This window comes from Lampetra planeri, chromosome 10 (genome assembly GCF_965212315.1).
Source record: "Lampetra planeri chromosome 10, kcLamPlan1.2.h2, whole genome shotgun sequence".
NCBI lineage: Eukaryota > Metazoa > Chordata > Hyperoartia > Petromyzontiformes > Petromyzontidae > Lampetra > Lampetra planeri.
The window spans coordinates 14,121,111-14,138,676 of NC_136116.1; the positions used below are offsets into that span (position 1 = coordinate 14,121,111).

Consider the following 17,566-nt stretch of genomic DNA (forward strand, 5'->3'; position numbering starts at 1 on the left):
TGATGCATAAGTCAAGATTCACAAACACATTCGTTGCCCAATATCTAACGTTACTTGGCTCCTATGCTGCCTGAACGGTCATGTGCTAAACTTAAACGCGCAGGCACACTCGCATGCACACGCACACGGACACACAGGCTCACTTGGAGCATCGACTAACAAATATTCCCATTGTAATTGCCGTTGGCATTGACTGGCTCATTACTATTGCAGTGGGCGGCGTGGTGGCACGGCGCGTGGTGAGTGCACTCAACCGTGAACCTGGTGACCTGAGTTCGATTCCTGGCCACGGCTAACATCGGTGGAGCGTGATATCTGCCCTGACCAGCACGGCGGAGTACGGTAAAATAACCCCCTTACCCACAAGGCATGGGAAGGCCCTCAATCAGCAATGGATTGACAAAAGAGTAGGTAACATGTAGGTACAGTGAAACTCCTACTGCAGGTTTCCCTCGCTCTATGCAAGTTTTTCGTTGTGCCATTCCTCGCTGTAAATGCGGCTTACCGATGATTTCTACCCCAAATTCGCTAGATGCGGTTTGAATTCACTCACGTGCGGCGATGCGGCCGGATGTGGGACAAGATTGTGGTGCGTAGTGTGTGTACTGTGTATGTACTGTGTGTTTACTGTGTGTGTCCATACAGCTAGGCAAACCAGTATCTGATTTTACGTGGGAGTTAACTCAGCCCATCATCCGAATAAGTCGATAAAATAAGTGCAACCTTATGGTGAGTAAAAATAGTGGTCATACTTTAGTGAGACTGGATCCAATGGGACATTTTCTTGTGGTTTTTCATAGCCACCGATGGTGATGAGCAAGGATATGCTCTTAAATATGAAAAAGACTTGGAAAACTTAAGAACTATTCTCACTTTTTACAGTCACCGCAAAACAAACAATACATCAAACAAATTATCCTCTGGTTAAATAACGTCCGGTTAAATGTATACATCAGCCATGCCTTGAAGAATTACGGGTAACTTTCAAGTAAAGCGAGGAGGCTTGCTACTTATCTACAAATAAGTATTTAAAATTCAAAAGGTCACCTCTGCCCATCCACAGTGCAGATGGAGACACCCCAAAGGTCCTTGCTGAACTTTGCAAGTTGTGGAATATAGTCAGCAACCTGCATCCAGCATGCACAACAACACCCACACCCACACACACAAACACGGAGAATACAAGAGGTGTCTGTGCAGCTTCGGAGAACAAGAAGCATGTCAGTGCCTTGAGCCAACACTGCTGAGATCCCGACTGAAAGAGTCTGGACAGCCGTAAAAGTCACATTTATAGTTTCCACGAGGACATAACTGAAGTTTTAAACTTAAGTTGTCATCCTGCTCGTAAGTTTCCAAATTTTTTGACAACTACATTTTTGCCACAAATCAAAATCAGGCTGCAGCCTCGATTTTACACGCCGGTCTCACTTCACAGCTGCCCTGAATTCCCTACATGAGAAATACGGCTAAGAGAAATTAAGTCACCCTGTGTGTTACAGTGAGATATGTTGTAGGTGGCAGGAATATCTCGTTAAACATTCAACATTCAATCAAGCGGTCTTGCGCCTTTAACCCACAGACTCTGCAAAAGTATTGCCCAATGGTTTCACAACAGGAGTAACTCAGGAGTAACTCAGAACATAATGGAAACGATGCGTAATCTCCCGGTCACACTGCATTGCCCTACAACTCCAGCCCTTGGAGTTGGCTGTCGCATGGACAGTCAGTAAATGTGTCTCCAGTCCAAAACGAGCTTTGGATGGTGCTCATCTTTGTTGGCAGTCCTGATCCAGTGGTGGAAATACACTCCACATTCCTATGATGGGAACTAGTCTCTCCACAGAACAATGTTGAAGAATGAATACGCTGGCCAGGACTTCAACTCGGAACATTCTATCTGCAAGCAGAACTCTCAAATAACAGCCACCCGGCCAGGTAATAGTTTGTTCAGCTCTACAAAAACACACACGAATCGCACACGAATACAAATAAACATTGAGTCCATCGGCTTCATGGCTTTCCATATCTGGGAATATTTAATTCAATGTGCAGACACAGAACAAAGTTGTGCTAATATTATACATTTACACATAATGCTCCACAACAACAGACAGTGACTTTAGATGTAACGTTGCTTTTGAGTTGAACCGCATCGTTTAGACGGAGTGCTCTTGCCAATAGCGTCTGGTAACTCAGCAGCATCTGTTTAAGAAACCTGACTCAGCCGACGTCTGCACGAGTCAAAACCAGTGCAGAAGTTTGCTCACTTTAACAAATGCCGCTGGATAATATCGGTCTCGAAAGCCAACAGGCAAGTGGACTAAAACATTTGTACTTACATGGGGATGCACACACCAGAGTCCCGCTTGACAGAAGCTTTACTCACAAGGCTCCACAATGCATAACGAGAGTTTGCGTACCTTTTGTCAGGAAGCTCCGCATTTCTAGGTTTTGGGCCAATTGCTTCACGGCCATTTTGCCCGTGGGGAATCGAAGTGTGCACTTCCACTTGGCCCACACAGGGAGGAAGGAGGTGGCTCACCTTGCCCCAGGTGAGGAGGGTGGTGGCTCACCTTGCCCCAGGTGAGGAGGGTGGTGGCTCACCTTGCCCCAGGTGAGGAAGGAGGTGGCTCACCTTGCCCCAGGTGAGGAGGGTGGTGGCGCACCTTGCCCCAGGTGAGGAGGGTGGTCGCTCACCTTGCCCCAGGTGAGGAGGGTGGTGGCTCACCTTGCCCCAGGTGAGCGCCCGCGCGTTCTCGTGGATGTTGTCCACCTGCGCCGTGAAGTTCTCAAAGTCGGGGATGACGAACTTGCGGCGGAACGCCTGCGTGAGCAGCACGATGTTGCTGCCCACGCACCTGGGGAGACACGAGGTCTCGTAATCAGGGATTGTAACTTACAAATCGATGGGCAGCAGAGTGGACGTCGTTTCCCGCTGTAACCATAGGATATCGTTGCACAATGGCGCATTCGAGCAGCCTCAACATTAACCCACCGCCGCAAGAGGGATGAAACGACGGCATCTATTCATCGGTGAATATATGTTCTGAAGCTCGCTATGCGTGCATCGGTTTGCTTGTGTGACGATTAGTGCTTTACGTTTGTAAATATCGCATCTAATGGATACACGCCACCACAGCAGCCTCGCCATTCAGCACAACGTTAACGACAGAATCGATTCGAGTTGTAGGAGCGCACACTATCGTGGTTAACTCTAAGATACATACTTTGGGTTGCACGGCCACAATCGTATGACTGTGGCTCGTCTTTAATTCATCAAATCACCAGGAGGGGTTCGTCATTCCGTAAAACTGCAGCAGAACAATCGGCACAGAGTCACCACAACCGTTCAACAACGATCCATGCTCTTGGGTATAGTGTTGGGAGTGTTTGTGACCTTTAACGGGTTTAAAAAATCTTGCAGGTTTTTTCCCCTCACACCCCCCCGCCCCCCACAGTACAGTGCAGTATAAAAATAGCACATCGGTATAAAATATTAATATTGCATATCAAGCGTGGGCGCACGCAACAAAGACGCACGCACGCATACAAATGAAATAATTCTGCTCGTATCCTTAGTCCCCGTGGGGGCCACGTGCTGTCGTCAAGAAGCGATTAGAGGGCGGGCGGTGTGACGAGCAGCGCACACCACCTGGGCTGTCTGCGTCGCCCCAATGCTGATGATCCCACATCGCGCGAGGCATCGATTACAGGCGAGGGGAAGGCCGGACCACATTTAGACGACCAAATGCCGCCGACGTTATATGTGACCAGGAGCTTAACGCACGTCGCCAGGATGGTAGCATAATGTGCTGACCAACCATCACATCACCACATCCCACACATGCATACACTCACACACACATTTATATATATGCAGGCATAAATGTACAAATCCAGTGCATAGCCAAGCTAGTGTCAGGGCTAGTTTTGTCAGTGGCTAATTATTAAGACAGAGTGAGAGGGTACGGTAAGAGACAATAGTCATGGGTGCCCTTGACAAGGAACCGAACTTATTTCACTCAAACTGCGACGCAATGTGATACCCATCAAATCACCCCCCCCACCATACCCCTCCACCCCGCCTCACACAGAAAACATTCCCAAAGTGGGAAAACATAACACATATAACAAAGAGAAAGATCTCCCGTGTAGCCTTGACAGGATGTTAGGGCAAGTGCTACTAGCGAGCACCTATGAAGGCCAGAACAGCACACAAGGGGGTGGGTGGCCAGCACCACGTCCGGCCGCCTTTGTCTCCCTCGTGGCAATATTTTTACACATCGCACCAGGTACTCAACTGAGGCTGAGTCGACCAAAGGAAGGCCGAGGACTGGTTCAGATACTCGTCACTGGTGTTGGCCGCGAGTGTGAATCGAGAGCTGGGGTCTCTGTGTTTCGTAGCGCAACATACGCCAAACCCACGTGTTAAACTGATGGCCAAGCAGAGGACGAGCAGAGCCACGTGGCACCGGCGGGGCATGCACGCCCCCACAAACGCCCAGTGGGCAGCACAAACAACTGCCTGGGGTGTGGCTCGTTGCGCAGCGCCGTGATTGGTCAAAGAACTATTTGAGTTTTGCAAACTCTCGTGGCGTGCGGATAAATAACAATCGGCAAGGGTGACCCCGTGGTCGAGAGCTGCGCTTCGTATGAGAGAAAACACACTAGCCTAGTTGATGCTCGACGCTTAGTCCAGTGATTTGTATTCTATAGCAGCGATGTTAATGTATGACAGCATGGGAGCTGACTTTATAAGACCTCGTAAATCCTAACGTGCTTATTTTGTTACGCTATTACACAACAACGCAACGCGATAGGGGGTTTTAACATCACACAGAAGCGTCTACCCATATCTGACGATGGGATACTGGACACTCGGCTTTGAGTTAGACTGCAAAAACAAATGCATGTTGTTGACCTTGGACATTTAACTCAGCGGGACACACAGTAAACACACGTAACGTGTTTTGACCAAGCTGATAAAATCACACCACTAATAATTGTGAAGTGACCAAGGCACGATTGTCACGCGATTGTCTGTTTCTCTCCAGAGATTGTATGTCATTATGGAATTCCAAAGTCGTTGTGGAATGTGTCTGCAGACATATGCACAAGACCGATAATTGAAATTATTGAAACATATCATATATATGGTTGCGCTGTACAGCTCTCTGCTGTGTTTGTGTGCGAGTTGAACCATGTGTTGTGCGAAGTGATGTCCAATGTTTCTCAGCCTGAGAACATCAACTCACTCCACTTGAGAATCTGGTTTAATCAGACGGCTGCCCGGATCAAACCCTGCTCCCCAACGGTGCCAGCCCAGCGCTCTGACCCCTACGCCACTCGGCCATCTTTCTTAACCCTTCTCCGTTACGAGACGTCTGCAAGTCGCGGGGTGGGTGTCCCGTTCACCGCTGAATCTCGGAATGCGCAAGCGGCTCTGCGTTAAATTATTTAGAGAGGCGTAGCGCCGCTGTTTTTAAAGACATTGTGCTCACCGCAGAGAACTGTAGTGACACGACCGCACTCTACAATAGCCGGCGCCAAACTGTGCCGCGCGCTCTCCCCGCATGGCCTCTTACAGATGACGTACGAACACGTACGTCATCGGAACGGGAACGGGTTAAATGGAGTCCAGAGCCACTGGACTACCTGGCGCCCGCACGCACATACTGCGAGTGACGGGACGCCTCTGGGTGAGCGGCGGGCGGTGATCACCTCCGGAAGAGCTCCTTGTCCAGGGTGACCCCTTCAGACGCCGTCTTCACCGCTTTGCGCAGCGTCGTCATGGAGTCTCGCAGGCGCGGGTCCGACGGACGCAGCCCGGTGGCCTTGAGGGCCTGCGGGGACACGGGGACACCGTGGTGGGCGCCGCTCGGACAGACGCTCCCCCCCACCCCCGCCGTGTGATACTCACGTTCACCTGAATGGCACGTTCAGGTTATGTTGACCGGAATCACGTTCGCTCATGGCGACAGTGCGTCACATCGACAGGCGCGAGCTGACAATCCAGCCAGGTAATGCGACTGTCTGCACTTACACTCTCCTTTCATCTCCCTCGCTGACATCAGTTGGTGTGAAAAACACAGACGCTTTCAACCAGTGGAAAGGTCAAATTGATCACTCTTTACCCAAGCATTGTGATAATGGGTTTTGTATTCATAAAACATTAACCAGCACTGTGGAAGGCTTTAAACACCCATGGGCGAATCATTTCTGCAGAGTCAAATGGAATGGTGCACGGATAACAAAGTAACGCATGACTGGCACGGCGAGTACTGCTGGTGGGACTGAGTATTGGGAGTCGGCCTAACATTTGGCACGGGGCTGGTTCTGCAATAACTCAACAGATAAATCTGGTCCTTGAAAACCGTTTTTGGGTGGTGGGACTTGGGCACTGGGTCAAGCCGGGGGTCTCCCCCTGTATCTTTATCGCTACGCGTCCAAACAGAGCTACGTTTGCTCACGTGTGTCAATCTATCCTTTTGACGGCAAATACGCCACCGGGGGTCAGCCGGGGCAGTTACGTACGGTGATGAACTTCACGATGGGTATCTTGTCCTGTCCCTCTGCGATGGTGTCGAACAGCAGGTCCTCCAGCTTGGGCAAAAGACGTGTCCCCCTCTTCCTGGGTGAACAGAAGCACAACAGCAGTGAACTTTGACTGAGCCAGGTTGGGGTGGGCCGAGTGGCCGGAACACGCGACGCTGAGTCAATTTACCAACGATCCACAATTCTATTCCCTCCTCCCCCGCCTCCCTGGGGAGCTGAAATGATGCAAGCAAAGGTCTCGGCTGCAATGAAACAGGAAGTGTAAAAGGTCATCTAAAAACAATTACCAATATGTAACAAAGGCACTGAGGTGCGTTATCAGGCTGTGGCCTCTGTTGTTCAACATGATGTCTGAGGTTTCACTCCGCACGCTGAGAGCTTCTTACAGGAACCAAAGCCTCATCTCCACGAGAAACGTCGGACGTCAAGCGAGACAATATGCTATCCAGCAGAGCCACAAAAAAGTAAGCAAGTGTGCGTCAATGCACTTAAATATGGAAAGTATCCATGCTCCGTTGACTGTTGGGCAGTGCACTTCTGCTAGGGAAATTCCACATTTCTCAGGCGAAGGCCAATTTGTTTATAGGACAGCCAGCATTTAATTCTCAGAAAGCCATACTCATTTAATTGATGTATTTTCCAATTGTGTCCCTCCAACAAATAATGAATTCTGTTCAGCGAACTTGTAAATAACTTTGGTTTTGCTCAAACTTCACATTCGCCAAAATTTGGAGCCTTCTTCGTAAAATTCTTCAATAAATTTCCTTCCATTAATATCCATGAATACCCATTAATTGCCGTGATCAAATAATGCTCATCAGCAATATCCGTGCGATATTAGTGGAAATGAGTGAAATTGTATTTGGAAGCATGACTCTGTATCCCATTCCAAATTTAGCGCACAACAAAATATCTTTTCGAATGCGTCCGTGGAATTTCCACTCTTGAATTTTCCACCCGCAGCAGAGCATTGTTTAATGTCGAACCGGGCGACTCAAGGGCCAGACGAATGTCCGTTCGATCGCGGCGGCTTGTGGAACATTGTCACCAAAGCTCCAGGCAACGTGGAATAGCAGACAGGACAGACATTGTGTATTTCCAGCCAGGTAATTTCAGTTTCCATTGGCAGTGACTGGGTGTCAAGATGTCCATTTATTTAAAAATTATCTGGTAATCCAATTCATTGAGTGAGATTACACTTTGTAGTTTGATGCTATAAAAAAAAGTATTGAATTGCACTGTAATCTTCCGTTGTACTGTGCTTGTGGTCAGAGTTTTGGTTGCACTTAAAAAAAAATGCATCAGATAAACAAGTCCCTCTCAGTGCACTAGATTATCTATCATCAATAAGAAGTATACCCATCATAAACCAATCTGATCAGCTCACTCAGATACGATGCCTTGTATGCCACTGCATAGGTTCTCACAGTTGTGCGATGTAGCTCCAAGCTGAAATGTAGCATAATTCAGTAAAACTCATGCCTAATAGATATTAAAGGTTGAACAATTTTATCCATTTAGTGTAGTATACACAACATGTCGCGTATAAACAAACCCTTAATGTGAACATTAAGCGTGTTATTTTTATTACGGATTTTTGTATTTACATTTTATGATAGACGTTTGAAAGTGTCTACCAATAGCACAGACAGACAGACAGATGTGGGTTTGAGTCTGATGAGTCCCCAGACCCTTGCTGTAAAAAAGAGGGATGCGGTTGGTGGGCTGGGTACAGAGTGGCTTCACATTACACCCTGGGCCATGTGTGGCCATGCTAGAGTTACTTTACAGCGCATCACTGCAGGCAATTTATAGCCTTCAGGGCAGCCTGTTGCACAGCCTTCCAAAGCATGCAACGTGCACTCACAGTCAAGGCCAACCTCTGCTGTCTTGTGAATGTCACCAAAGTGTGCCCGCAATACCAAACATTGGTAACAACACTCCTTCGCTTACCCAAGAAAGCCTCGCTAAGTCTAGAAACGTTCTTACATTGGGATCATTGGCCGATTCCTTGATTAGTGTTAAAAGTGCATATTGCATAATTTATCAATTTAGATTTAAACTATTGTGCTGTTAAAAGTGATTAAAGTCAAGGATTTAAGAAGCATTGGGGCGATGCTCATCTCCACAGGTGGCCCAAAGCCAGTGGTGAAAATTCTCCATAATACAGGTTTTGGGTTAGATCGCGTAAATATAATTGTGTCGTTAAACCCGCCACCACCCGATACAGCTAATTAGTACGGTTTGTCAGGTAAACAAAACATGCCAATTGGTTACTAGTTTAGCACACCAGTGTGTTGGAGAGTAAACCCACAACATTTACAATTTGAGTACGAGGTTTCGCTGGTAATTACAACCAGCATCATCAGGCGACAGCCAGACTTGTGGATAAATCCTCATTCTAGATTTGAAGCTTTCGTGACTGCAATGATTCATATTCTCAGGTTTTTTGCTTATAAGGGATTACATTTTGAATCATTGCTTCACTTGATGCAGCTAATCTGGCTGTGACGGTCCCACCTGATGACGGAGACTTGTGTTGCCTCCGAAACGTCGTGAATTTTATTTTTATTTTTGTTTTGTTTTATTTTACTTTCATTACTTTTAATGTTTTACCTACGTGACTTTACCGAAAAAACCTGAGAATATAAATCCTCATGTTTTGGTCTTAGAGGGATAAATATGATGTCGTCACTTGTCAGCAAATCGTACCCACGCTATCCCACACCGTTATTACCATCGTGCAACTGCTGCCTCTCATATCGGTGCATGTTATATCCAACACTGAGGAATCATCGATTAAAAGTTGACCCCTGACCAGGCATTTGACTTCACAACCTTCTGATTCTGAGTCGAGTGCTCTCAACCAGTGCCACTAAACAGCTGTGTAAATGTAATACTCCTGCATTAAGATATTTCGAGAGGGATTTTGAGTCAATGAAAAAAAAGCCTTTTTTAAAATAAATAAACAAAGCAGGCAATATATCTCCACATATCTGTCCCACCGCGCAGAAGACAAAAGTATTATTTACACTTGCCAGCACCCACTGTGTGTCAAAGCCGGTCCACAGTCCGCTCATGTGCTGCTGTGGTTGTGCACTCCCAGAGGGCCTTGTGGTTGATGGAAAACTTTGGGGCTTTTTGGTGTGGATGGACAGATATTGTGATATAAACAGTCTGCTGAATTATTTTGTTATATTATCCACAATGACGATCATGACACTTTGTGCAAAGATGTTTATACTGCATTTATAGAGGTAACGAGTAAAAATAAGTGTAACTACTTCGTTGACTTACATCAGGTGAAGATTGCAATTGTCATCATACACCAAGCATGTCCCAATAGGTCTCCGAGAGATTCATGTCTTGGTGGAGATGCTCGGCTGACTTTGCCGACTCCATTGACTCGGGTGGCTGGTTAAATCTCGTGTGACCGCTCAGGATTTTAATCAAGGATCTCAACGGTGTTGGATCAGCAGTCCAGTTTGGGAAAACATTTCTTAAAGCACTGTACAGTGAAACTCCTTGTAACAGAGGCGTGGATTTCCAATACTTGTATTATCAGGGCACCCAATCGATTTGTGTAAAATCACGTTGCCTATCAGTGTATACTTCATACTCGCCATCGACGGATAAGTGGAGTAACCGAGAAGAGGTGGAAAACTCTTCCTATCATCCGCGGGTAAGTCACCCAGAAGTGGTCGCTGACACATTCTCACTTCATCCTATTATCCGAGCCTTTGTAAGAAGAAAAAAGAGTGATCCTGAAGTGGTGGAAAAAATTCAACCGATGATCCGTATTTACCCGTGCTACACTGGGCATTATTGCACAGACAAAAATGTGGATAATAGGATCTGCTCCTAGAGCCCTCCATATCAAATTGGATAACAGGAGTTTCGCTGTGAATGGCTAGGATATATCCCAGGTGAAATAGCCACAGGGTCAACTCAGCCCCGAGATTGCCATCATCACCATCATCAGTCACACGGAAGTGGTGCTATAATCATTCTGTTATCTGCATTTATCCGGACAACCGCACAGATAGTAGAAATTATTCCCTGGTAAACACAGATAAAAGGATCCGCCAATCGTGCCCTCCACATAATCGTTCTAACTACAATTTCTGAATATGATGCTCAACACTGGTGGCCAAAGCTGCGTCCATCTGCTCTTAGATGTTAGTGTAGGCTTGCAACTCTATATTTATTTTAGAAATTGAGAAAATAAACCGTTTACTAAACATGCTCCACTTGACATCACTCCACACAGCACTAGTGGGCAGCACTCCGAGGTAGACAGCCAAGGGCACGTTGCACAATTCATACGCGCGAGAAGTGCGTATCCACACCGTGGAAAAGCAATGAGCCATAATGTATCCGTGAGGACGTGTTGCTTTCCTTTAATCTGATCCTGTTTTCTTTCTTCTTCTTCTGTTGGTAGTGCTGGCTTCCAGCAGTGCCTATCTTCAGTATCTCTTTACTCATGTGGAGCATCGGATGTTCGTGGTGCTGTGCTTCGAGTGCTTGTCTCACAACAGCAAGGTGGGAAGTTTCAATCGCAGGTTGGAGAGGTCAACTCATCACTCTGGAGTCACCGTCACTTTGTGCACAGTCAGGTGTGGTTGCTTCATGCAAACTGGCCCACAACAGTTGGGCTGATAAGACACTGGCTCTGCCATAGGAATGTGGAATTTCCAGTACTCGCAATGGTAAACCGACAGATATGCACCATCCAATGCTTGTGTGGGCACTGGGACACATCACAAAGTGGTCTGAATGAGGCATGACAAAAGAAAATCCATTCACACTTTAGAATTATTAAAACGACCCATTTTTAGGCTGGCTGTGTGCCCTGCTTCCATAACTAATCAAACATAAGGATGGGAATAGATAGGGGCCCATGTGGTAGTGTACACACAGAGTGGGCAGCAAAAACACATTCAACTGCAACCACATTAACGTGATCTGCACAAATAAACCAGTCAGATGAATTCAATATCCATCATTAATTTCACCAGATGAGTCAGAGCTGTACATTTAAAGCATGGTCCTGATCCAAAGGGCATTGGGTTATGCTCTCCATTGAAGGGCATGATCTGCGGTGGGCATGCCACGTTGCCATGTTGAGGGCAACTCGAATTTGTCCATTGGAAAGAGCTCTTTAGCACGATCTCTGTTACTCCGATGTTGCCAGAGTGCTTCTGCCAGACTGGGTGCACTGTGAGAGGACACATCTAATGGGGGAAAACTCGTTAACACGTGGTGCCAGGGTAGACCCTGGCGTCTTGGTTAATGCACATCACACTCGCCCAGGGATCGTCAACCTCATGCGGGGGCTCTTTGCCTTCCCACTTGCGACTCGTTGGCTGCCCCTTTGCCGGATTAAAAAACACGTGAATCTTAAAACGTAACTTAACGCAAAAATAATGGGTTAAAAATGGCAGGGAATGGGTCACTGTCTTGGTGACGAAAAAGTGCACTGTCAAACTGCATTGTTAAAGAATAACTAAATGTAGAAAAAAACAAATAGACGCAGTTTATTCCATCACCTATTTTGTTTATTTAAGTCACAATGCGTATTCGTCATCTGCGGTATGCCTGCTGCTGCTATGTTTGTGTCCAAGTAGCCGTGCGTGCGATACGGCTCTCAAACTATTTTGGTCAAAGACAAAAACAAGAACACGTGGCTCTTCTTTGAAAGGATACCGACCCCTGCGCTAGCCCGAGCGAATTCCTCATACACCAGCTGCATTTCACACTGTCAAATTATATATTTTTCCCCGAGTCGTTAAAACTGCTGGAGCTAGTGATGTTAAGAGCTCACACATTCAGGTCAGCACGGCTACATTCGTATCCCACCGCCCCCTCCCCTTTGGTAATATTTACAATGATTTATTTCAGAACGAGTTGACCTTTTAGGATGTCCAGCCCGGTACAAATCGTACTATCACGTTCCACACACTGACGCTCATCACCGACCAAGGTCATCCAGGTTCGCAGCAGCGAGGTGCGAAAACTGCTGCGCCACTGATCCCATCGAATCACCCTTTCGCACCTGTGGGTCGACTGGATCACAAATCACGCAATCTCGTCCCCCCTTAGTTTGCCCAAACAGTGTGCACTAAGGGGCAATTACCAGCAAGGCACTGTGTGTGGAACAAGCCGCCGGTCTATTTTTGGCTTGAAGCTCAAGATTCAAGCCGAGGCTCTGACCTTTTGACATTTGGACAGAATGGGCTCTCGATATCCACACGTCATCTCAGGCATGATAATGATGAACGATCGGGTTGGAGGATTATTTTTTTTCGTAGGGCTAAAGTAACCACTGCGCCCACTGCTTTTCATTGAGATTCGGCACAAGACGACTGCGTCATGAGCCCGACTTTCTTACGTTCGATTGCAGCTCACGGCCACCATCAGTGGCGAGTGATATCTGAACCGATCCCAAATCTTCCCCACTGCACCAGCCCGCATTGCCCAGCGTGGCGAAGTATGGTCAGACAACGGACACGGTGCGGGGAGACCTTCACCCAACAGTCGATTGACCACAGGCTGCTGCTGCTGCTATTGTTTACAACGTGCACACACACACAGACGTCACCCGCCACTCACGTCTCGCGGGGCCGTGCTGCCGAGCTGGGATGAAGCGTTGCGAGGCTCAGAGGCGACGGCTCGGGCTTGCCGAGCTCCAGCCGCGAGCTCGTGGCCACGCTCCGTCGGCACGAGAACCTCCCGAACCCGAGGCCGACTGCCGCCCGACCACAGCCGGGACCCAGGGTCTGCGACATCGACCGCAGCAGCTGCTTGCCCAGCGCTGGCCGGCGCGAGATGCCCGAAGCGGTCTGCATTGTGCCGCCTGCTGTTCAATGTAACTCCGGCTAGCTGCTGCCCCCGCCGCGTTCTGTTGTCGTCGCTTTATGCTGCTGCTGCTGCTGCAATCGTCCCTGATGCCTGCCGCGAGATGAGATAAAGCGAAGTGGAGGGAAGGGAAACACGTGGCGGTGACGGTGTCAGAAGCTGCAGCAGCAGCAGCAGCGATATAACGGTGCTGGGGGTGGCGGCCACGTGTGCGTGACTGTATATCCACAGCCCCGCCCACTTGTGGTGTAGCCCCGCCCACTTGTGGTGTAGCCCTGCCCACTTGTGGTGTAGCCCCGCCCACTGAGTGTAGCCCCGCCCACTGGCGATGTAGCCCCGTTCACTGATGATATAACCCCGCCCACTTGTGGTGTAGCCCCGCCTACTTGTGGTGTAGCCCCGCCCATTGAGTGAAACAAACCCGCCCACTACATGTATATCCCCGCCCATTCGTGGTGAAGCTCCAGTCCATTAGTGATGTAGCCCCGCCCACTAGTGGTATTGCCCCAGCACACTGTTGGTGTAGCCCCGCCCACTAGTGGTATTGCCCCAGCACACTGTTGGTGTAGCCCCGCCCACTAGTGGTATTGCCCCAGCACACTAGTGGTGTAGCCCCGCCCACTAGTGGTATTGCCCCAGCACACTGTTGGTGTAGCCCCGCCCACTAGTGGTATTGCCCCAGCACACTGTTGGTGTAGCCCCGCCCACTAGTGGTATTGCCCCAGCACACTAGTGGTGTAGCCCCGCCCACTACGGGTGTAGCCCCGCCCACTGAGGCAGTGTTATAGAAGGAAAGCGTTGAGTTTCTTACCGAAGGAGAGTTTAAATTTGGTCGGACGTTTGACATTCGTTTGACTTTCGCAACGAAATCAAACTTAGCCAAACCCTTCCCATCCTATTCCCATACCTGTCAACCCTTTATCAGTGCCTACATTTATACGGAACAATTCAGACCTTAGTGGTCACCCCGTGCCCTTATAAATCACAACGTTCACCCTACAAAGTCCCATCACAAGGGAGAAACACAAACAAATTTCATCTTTTGGTTTGCCCGTATTGAAACGGGTGTAACACCGTATGGACCTGAACGCTTAATTTCCCTGAACAAGAATACGGCTAAGGGGCCGTCCATAAATGACGTCACGCACCTAGGGGGGGGGGGGTGTCAGACATTTGTGACGATGTGTGACGAGGGGGGGGGGGGTTGAGAAATGTGACGTCACATCAAAATGCGCAACTTTAAATAAATATAGACAACACGTTCTACCTAATTAAATAGACTTTTTTATAAATGTTTTCTCCTACAACATCAGAGTGCAGCGGCACATTAAATACGCACTACAATGCAATAGTTTAAAGCGATTTGAAGCATATTTTATTTTATTTGGGGGGAGGGGGGCAGAGCTTTGTGACGTCATATTTGAGGGGGGGGTCTGACTTTTTGTGACGCCGTGTGACGAAGGGGGGGGGTTAAAAATAAAAAAATCGTTCAAAATCGCGTGACGTCATTTATGGACGGGCGGCCCCCAAACCGAATGAGTCGGTGACACGGTTTTGTGTTCCAGCTGGAATGCTGTGGCCAAGTTGCTTCCGTTGCGATCGTCAAACGAATTATCATCAAACGTCCCACCCCACTTCCCTTCCGTGGGTGTCCTCGTCACTGGCGGTTGGCAGCCGGCACGGGAATTCAACTCCACACCCGTCGTCGTCGTCGGCGACATAAATAGCGACTGGCATGGCGCCTCTTACTCTGCTATAGTCCTGCCTTGACCGTTTAACTCGGCGTTTCGTTGAGCTCGCCTTCAAGTTAAATCATTGATGTAGTTCACAAATAATCATGATAAGACGTATACGTTATCCGGAATCAATAATACTCGGATCGCTGGGACATTGTATGAGAATCCAGGGGACACTCACGTGCTGGGTGTTCCGTAGTTTATCTCCGGTCTCTTCCTTCTTGCGAGCACGGGCTCTATCGCCACTGTACTATAGTGGAACTTATTTAGTATCCTATTACATTTTCAACACAGTTCCACTCTTTGATTTATATTTAGCCTCTAAATCGGAATGCCGTCTCACACGACAGTGGGCACGTGGTGATGGTAGTCCACCAAAATCGTGTCCCAGTTAATGCATAGCCACGTGGTTGTGGTTATTATTATGACGTCACAAAGAGGCGGAAGCGGTGTGCGACCCCCCCCCCCCCATTCCCCACCCCCTTCCACCCACCTCCCCAGGGGTCCCTGCTTCCCGTGCTGGGCATCAGCAAAGTTTCTCACACGGGAATCTCTGCGATAAGTCGCCGCGTTATGCGTTGTTTCGCATATACGTTGCCGATTAATTAGTGAACCTATTGCCTTGTAAGTGTGATGTTTCACACATAGGTTCTTTAAAAAAAACACTAATTGTTCTACAAAAGTTGCCACAACTTTTGTAACTCGGAATGCACGCGTTGCCAACGGACCGTTGTTCGTAATTCAGATTAGAACGGTTGGCTACGTACGGTACAAAAGAAGTGTAACATACTGCACATACATTGCGTGACTTTATACCGCAACGTAAGCACGTACCTAAAATCCCTCCACGTGGCAATGAGCGGTGGCCTTGTGGTGAGCGCACTGCCACAGAAACACAAACTTAATTCCCTCATATTAATAATAACAATTCTGGAAAAAAACTCAATTATCCAAACCAATGGCATTCGTACAACTGTACAATGCTCACCCCCATGCCCTTCCCGCAGAGCTAAGGGTGATTAATGGCGTCGTTCCTCGTGGCTGCATAGGAATTCTGTAATGGGTGAAAAACACCCGTGACCCCATACTTTGCATAGCGCAGACAAGAGGGGGAAAGGAGTCAAACATGTACATATATACCTGGAGTGGAATGAACGCTGACCTAAAGTAAACATTTACACAAATACACAGGGCGGGGGGGGGATGAACTGGTGAAATGGTTGAAGCACTGGATTGAATTGGTCTTAACTGAATCTCATCGGGATTAAATTGTAATGTAAAGTAACTCATGTTTTGTTCTTTAATATTTGCGATTTTTCCACTGTATATTGTTCAAGAATTTGTGTTTTCTTGTTTGTTTTATGCAGAAGGGGAAACTACTAAAGCGGATTCATGCGGATACACTCTAATTGTCTACAGTACATCCTTATCTCTTCTGTAAACACATGTTCCATCACCACAATCTTGAAATCAAAACTAAGCTACCAGGATCCTTAAAAAATCACATTTTATCCATGAAACTTTTACAGTTTTACCTTACAAATAATCTCCAATTGTCTGCAGTAAAAACGATAGTGGCACCTGTTTATACTAACATTAAAACCCTCTGCAGTTTTTCTAATCTCTAACTTTATTTCGGCACATGTGTAGTGACATCGCTGGATGGCACCACGCTGTAAGTGCAGTGCCGGCCCTACAGGATACGGTGTGTGGGTGCCGACCTAAGGGGAAGGTCGTGTGAGGTCATGCACTCTGGTTGACCCGGGAGGACACGTGACCGGCTAAAATGACAGAGGGGCCCCAAGAGGAAGGGTCACGTGATTGGTACACAGGTCCTTCCCGATGGTTCTGGAAGGTGGTCGTAAGCCAAGGGCAGAGCCGGCCACGCCGCAGAGAATATCAGCCGAGTCCCGAGAGGGACCGGGGTTGTTGTTCATCCTGGGAATAGAAACCCTTCGTCTACGATGTACGTTCTACGAGTCTTCCAGCACGTGGACCCGGGCAGATGCTGTTGGTCCCGGGTCCGTAGTAACTTTTTGTTTTTTTCGGTAAAGTCACGTAGGTAAAACAATATATAAAATCAATAAAAATGAAAACAAAGAAATACGCCTCAGTAATTTTGCTGGAGCAGTCAACGCCTGATGAAGGTTGCTTGTGTTGCTTCCGAAACGTCGTGATTTCATTTTTTTGTTTTCATTTTAATTTATTTTATATTTTTTACCTACGTGACTTTACCGAAAAAACCAAAGAGTATAGTTACGTGGTAACTAGTGTAGTAACTAGTGTAGTTAGCCGTGTGGTCACCACCCGAGGTTGTTATTGTGTTAAGGGGAAGTTGCCCCGTGTGTTGGAACTAAATTAATGCGCTGCCTTCAAAGTTTACGTCTGCGACTCAGTTAAACCCACTCCACGTGTAT

At 47.7% G+C, this 17,566-nt stretch overlaps 1 protein-coding gene across 2 annotated transcripts in view; it reads right to left on the reverse strand.

Annotated features, from left to right (window-relative positions):
- The window catches only part of LOC144721064 (glutaminase kidney isoform, mitochondrial-like), a 30,917-nt gene extending 17,284 nt beyond the window's left edge, over positions 1–13,633 (reverse strand). The window contains exons 1-5 of one of the 2 annotated variants that reach the window (XR_013585834.1): positions 13,168–13,633; positions 6,535–6,631; positions 5,722–5,843; positions 2,729–2,858; positions 1,048–1,127 (exon numbers count right to left, since the gene is read on the reverse strand). Coding sequence is in view for 1 of the 2 variants with exons in the window: in XM_078598398.1 (XP_078454524.1) it covers positions 1,048–1,127; positions 2,729–2,858; positions 5,722–5,843; positions 6,535–6,631; positions 13,168–13,403 (665 nt within the window). In the remaining variant the exon portion in view is untranslated. The remainder of the gene's footprint in view (positions 1–1,047; positions 1,128–2,728; positions 2,859–5,721; positions 5,844–6,534; positions 6,632–13,167) is intronic. The other variant, XM_078598398.1, reaches the window with a different exon arrangement.
- Positions 13,634–17,566: the final 3,933 nt, after the last annotated feature.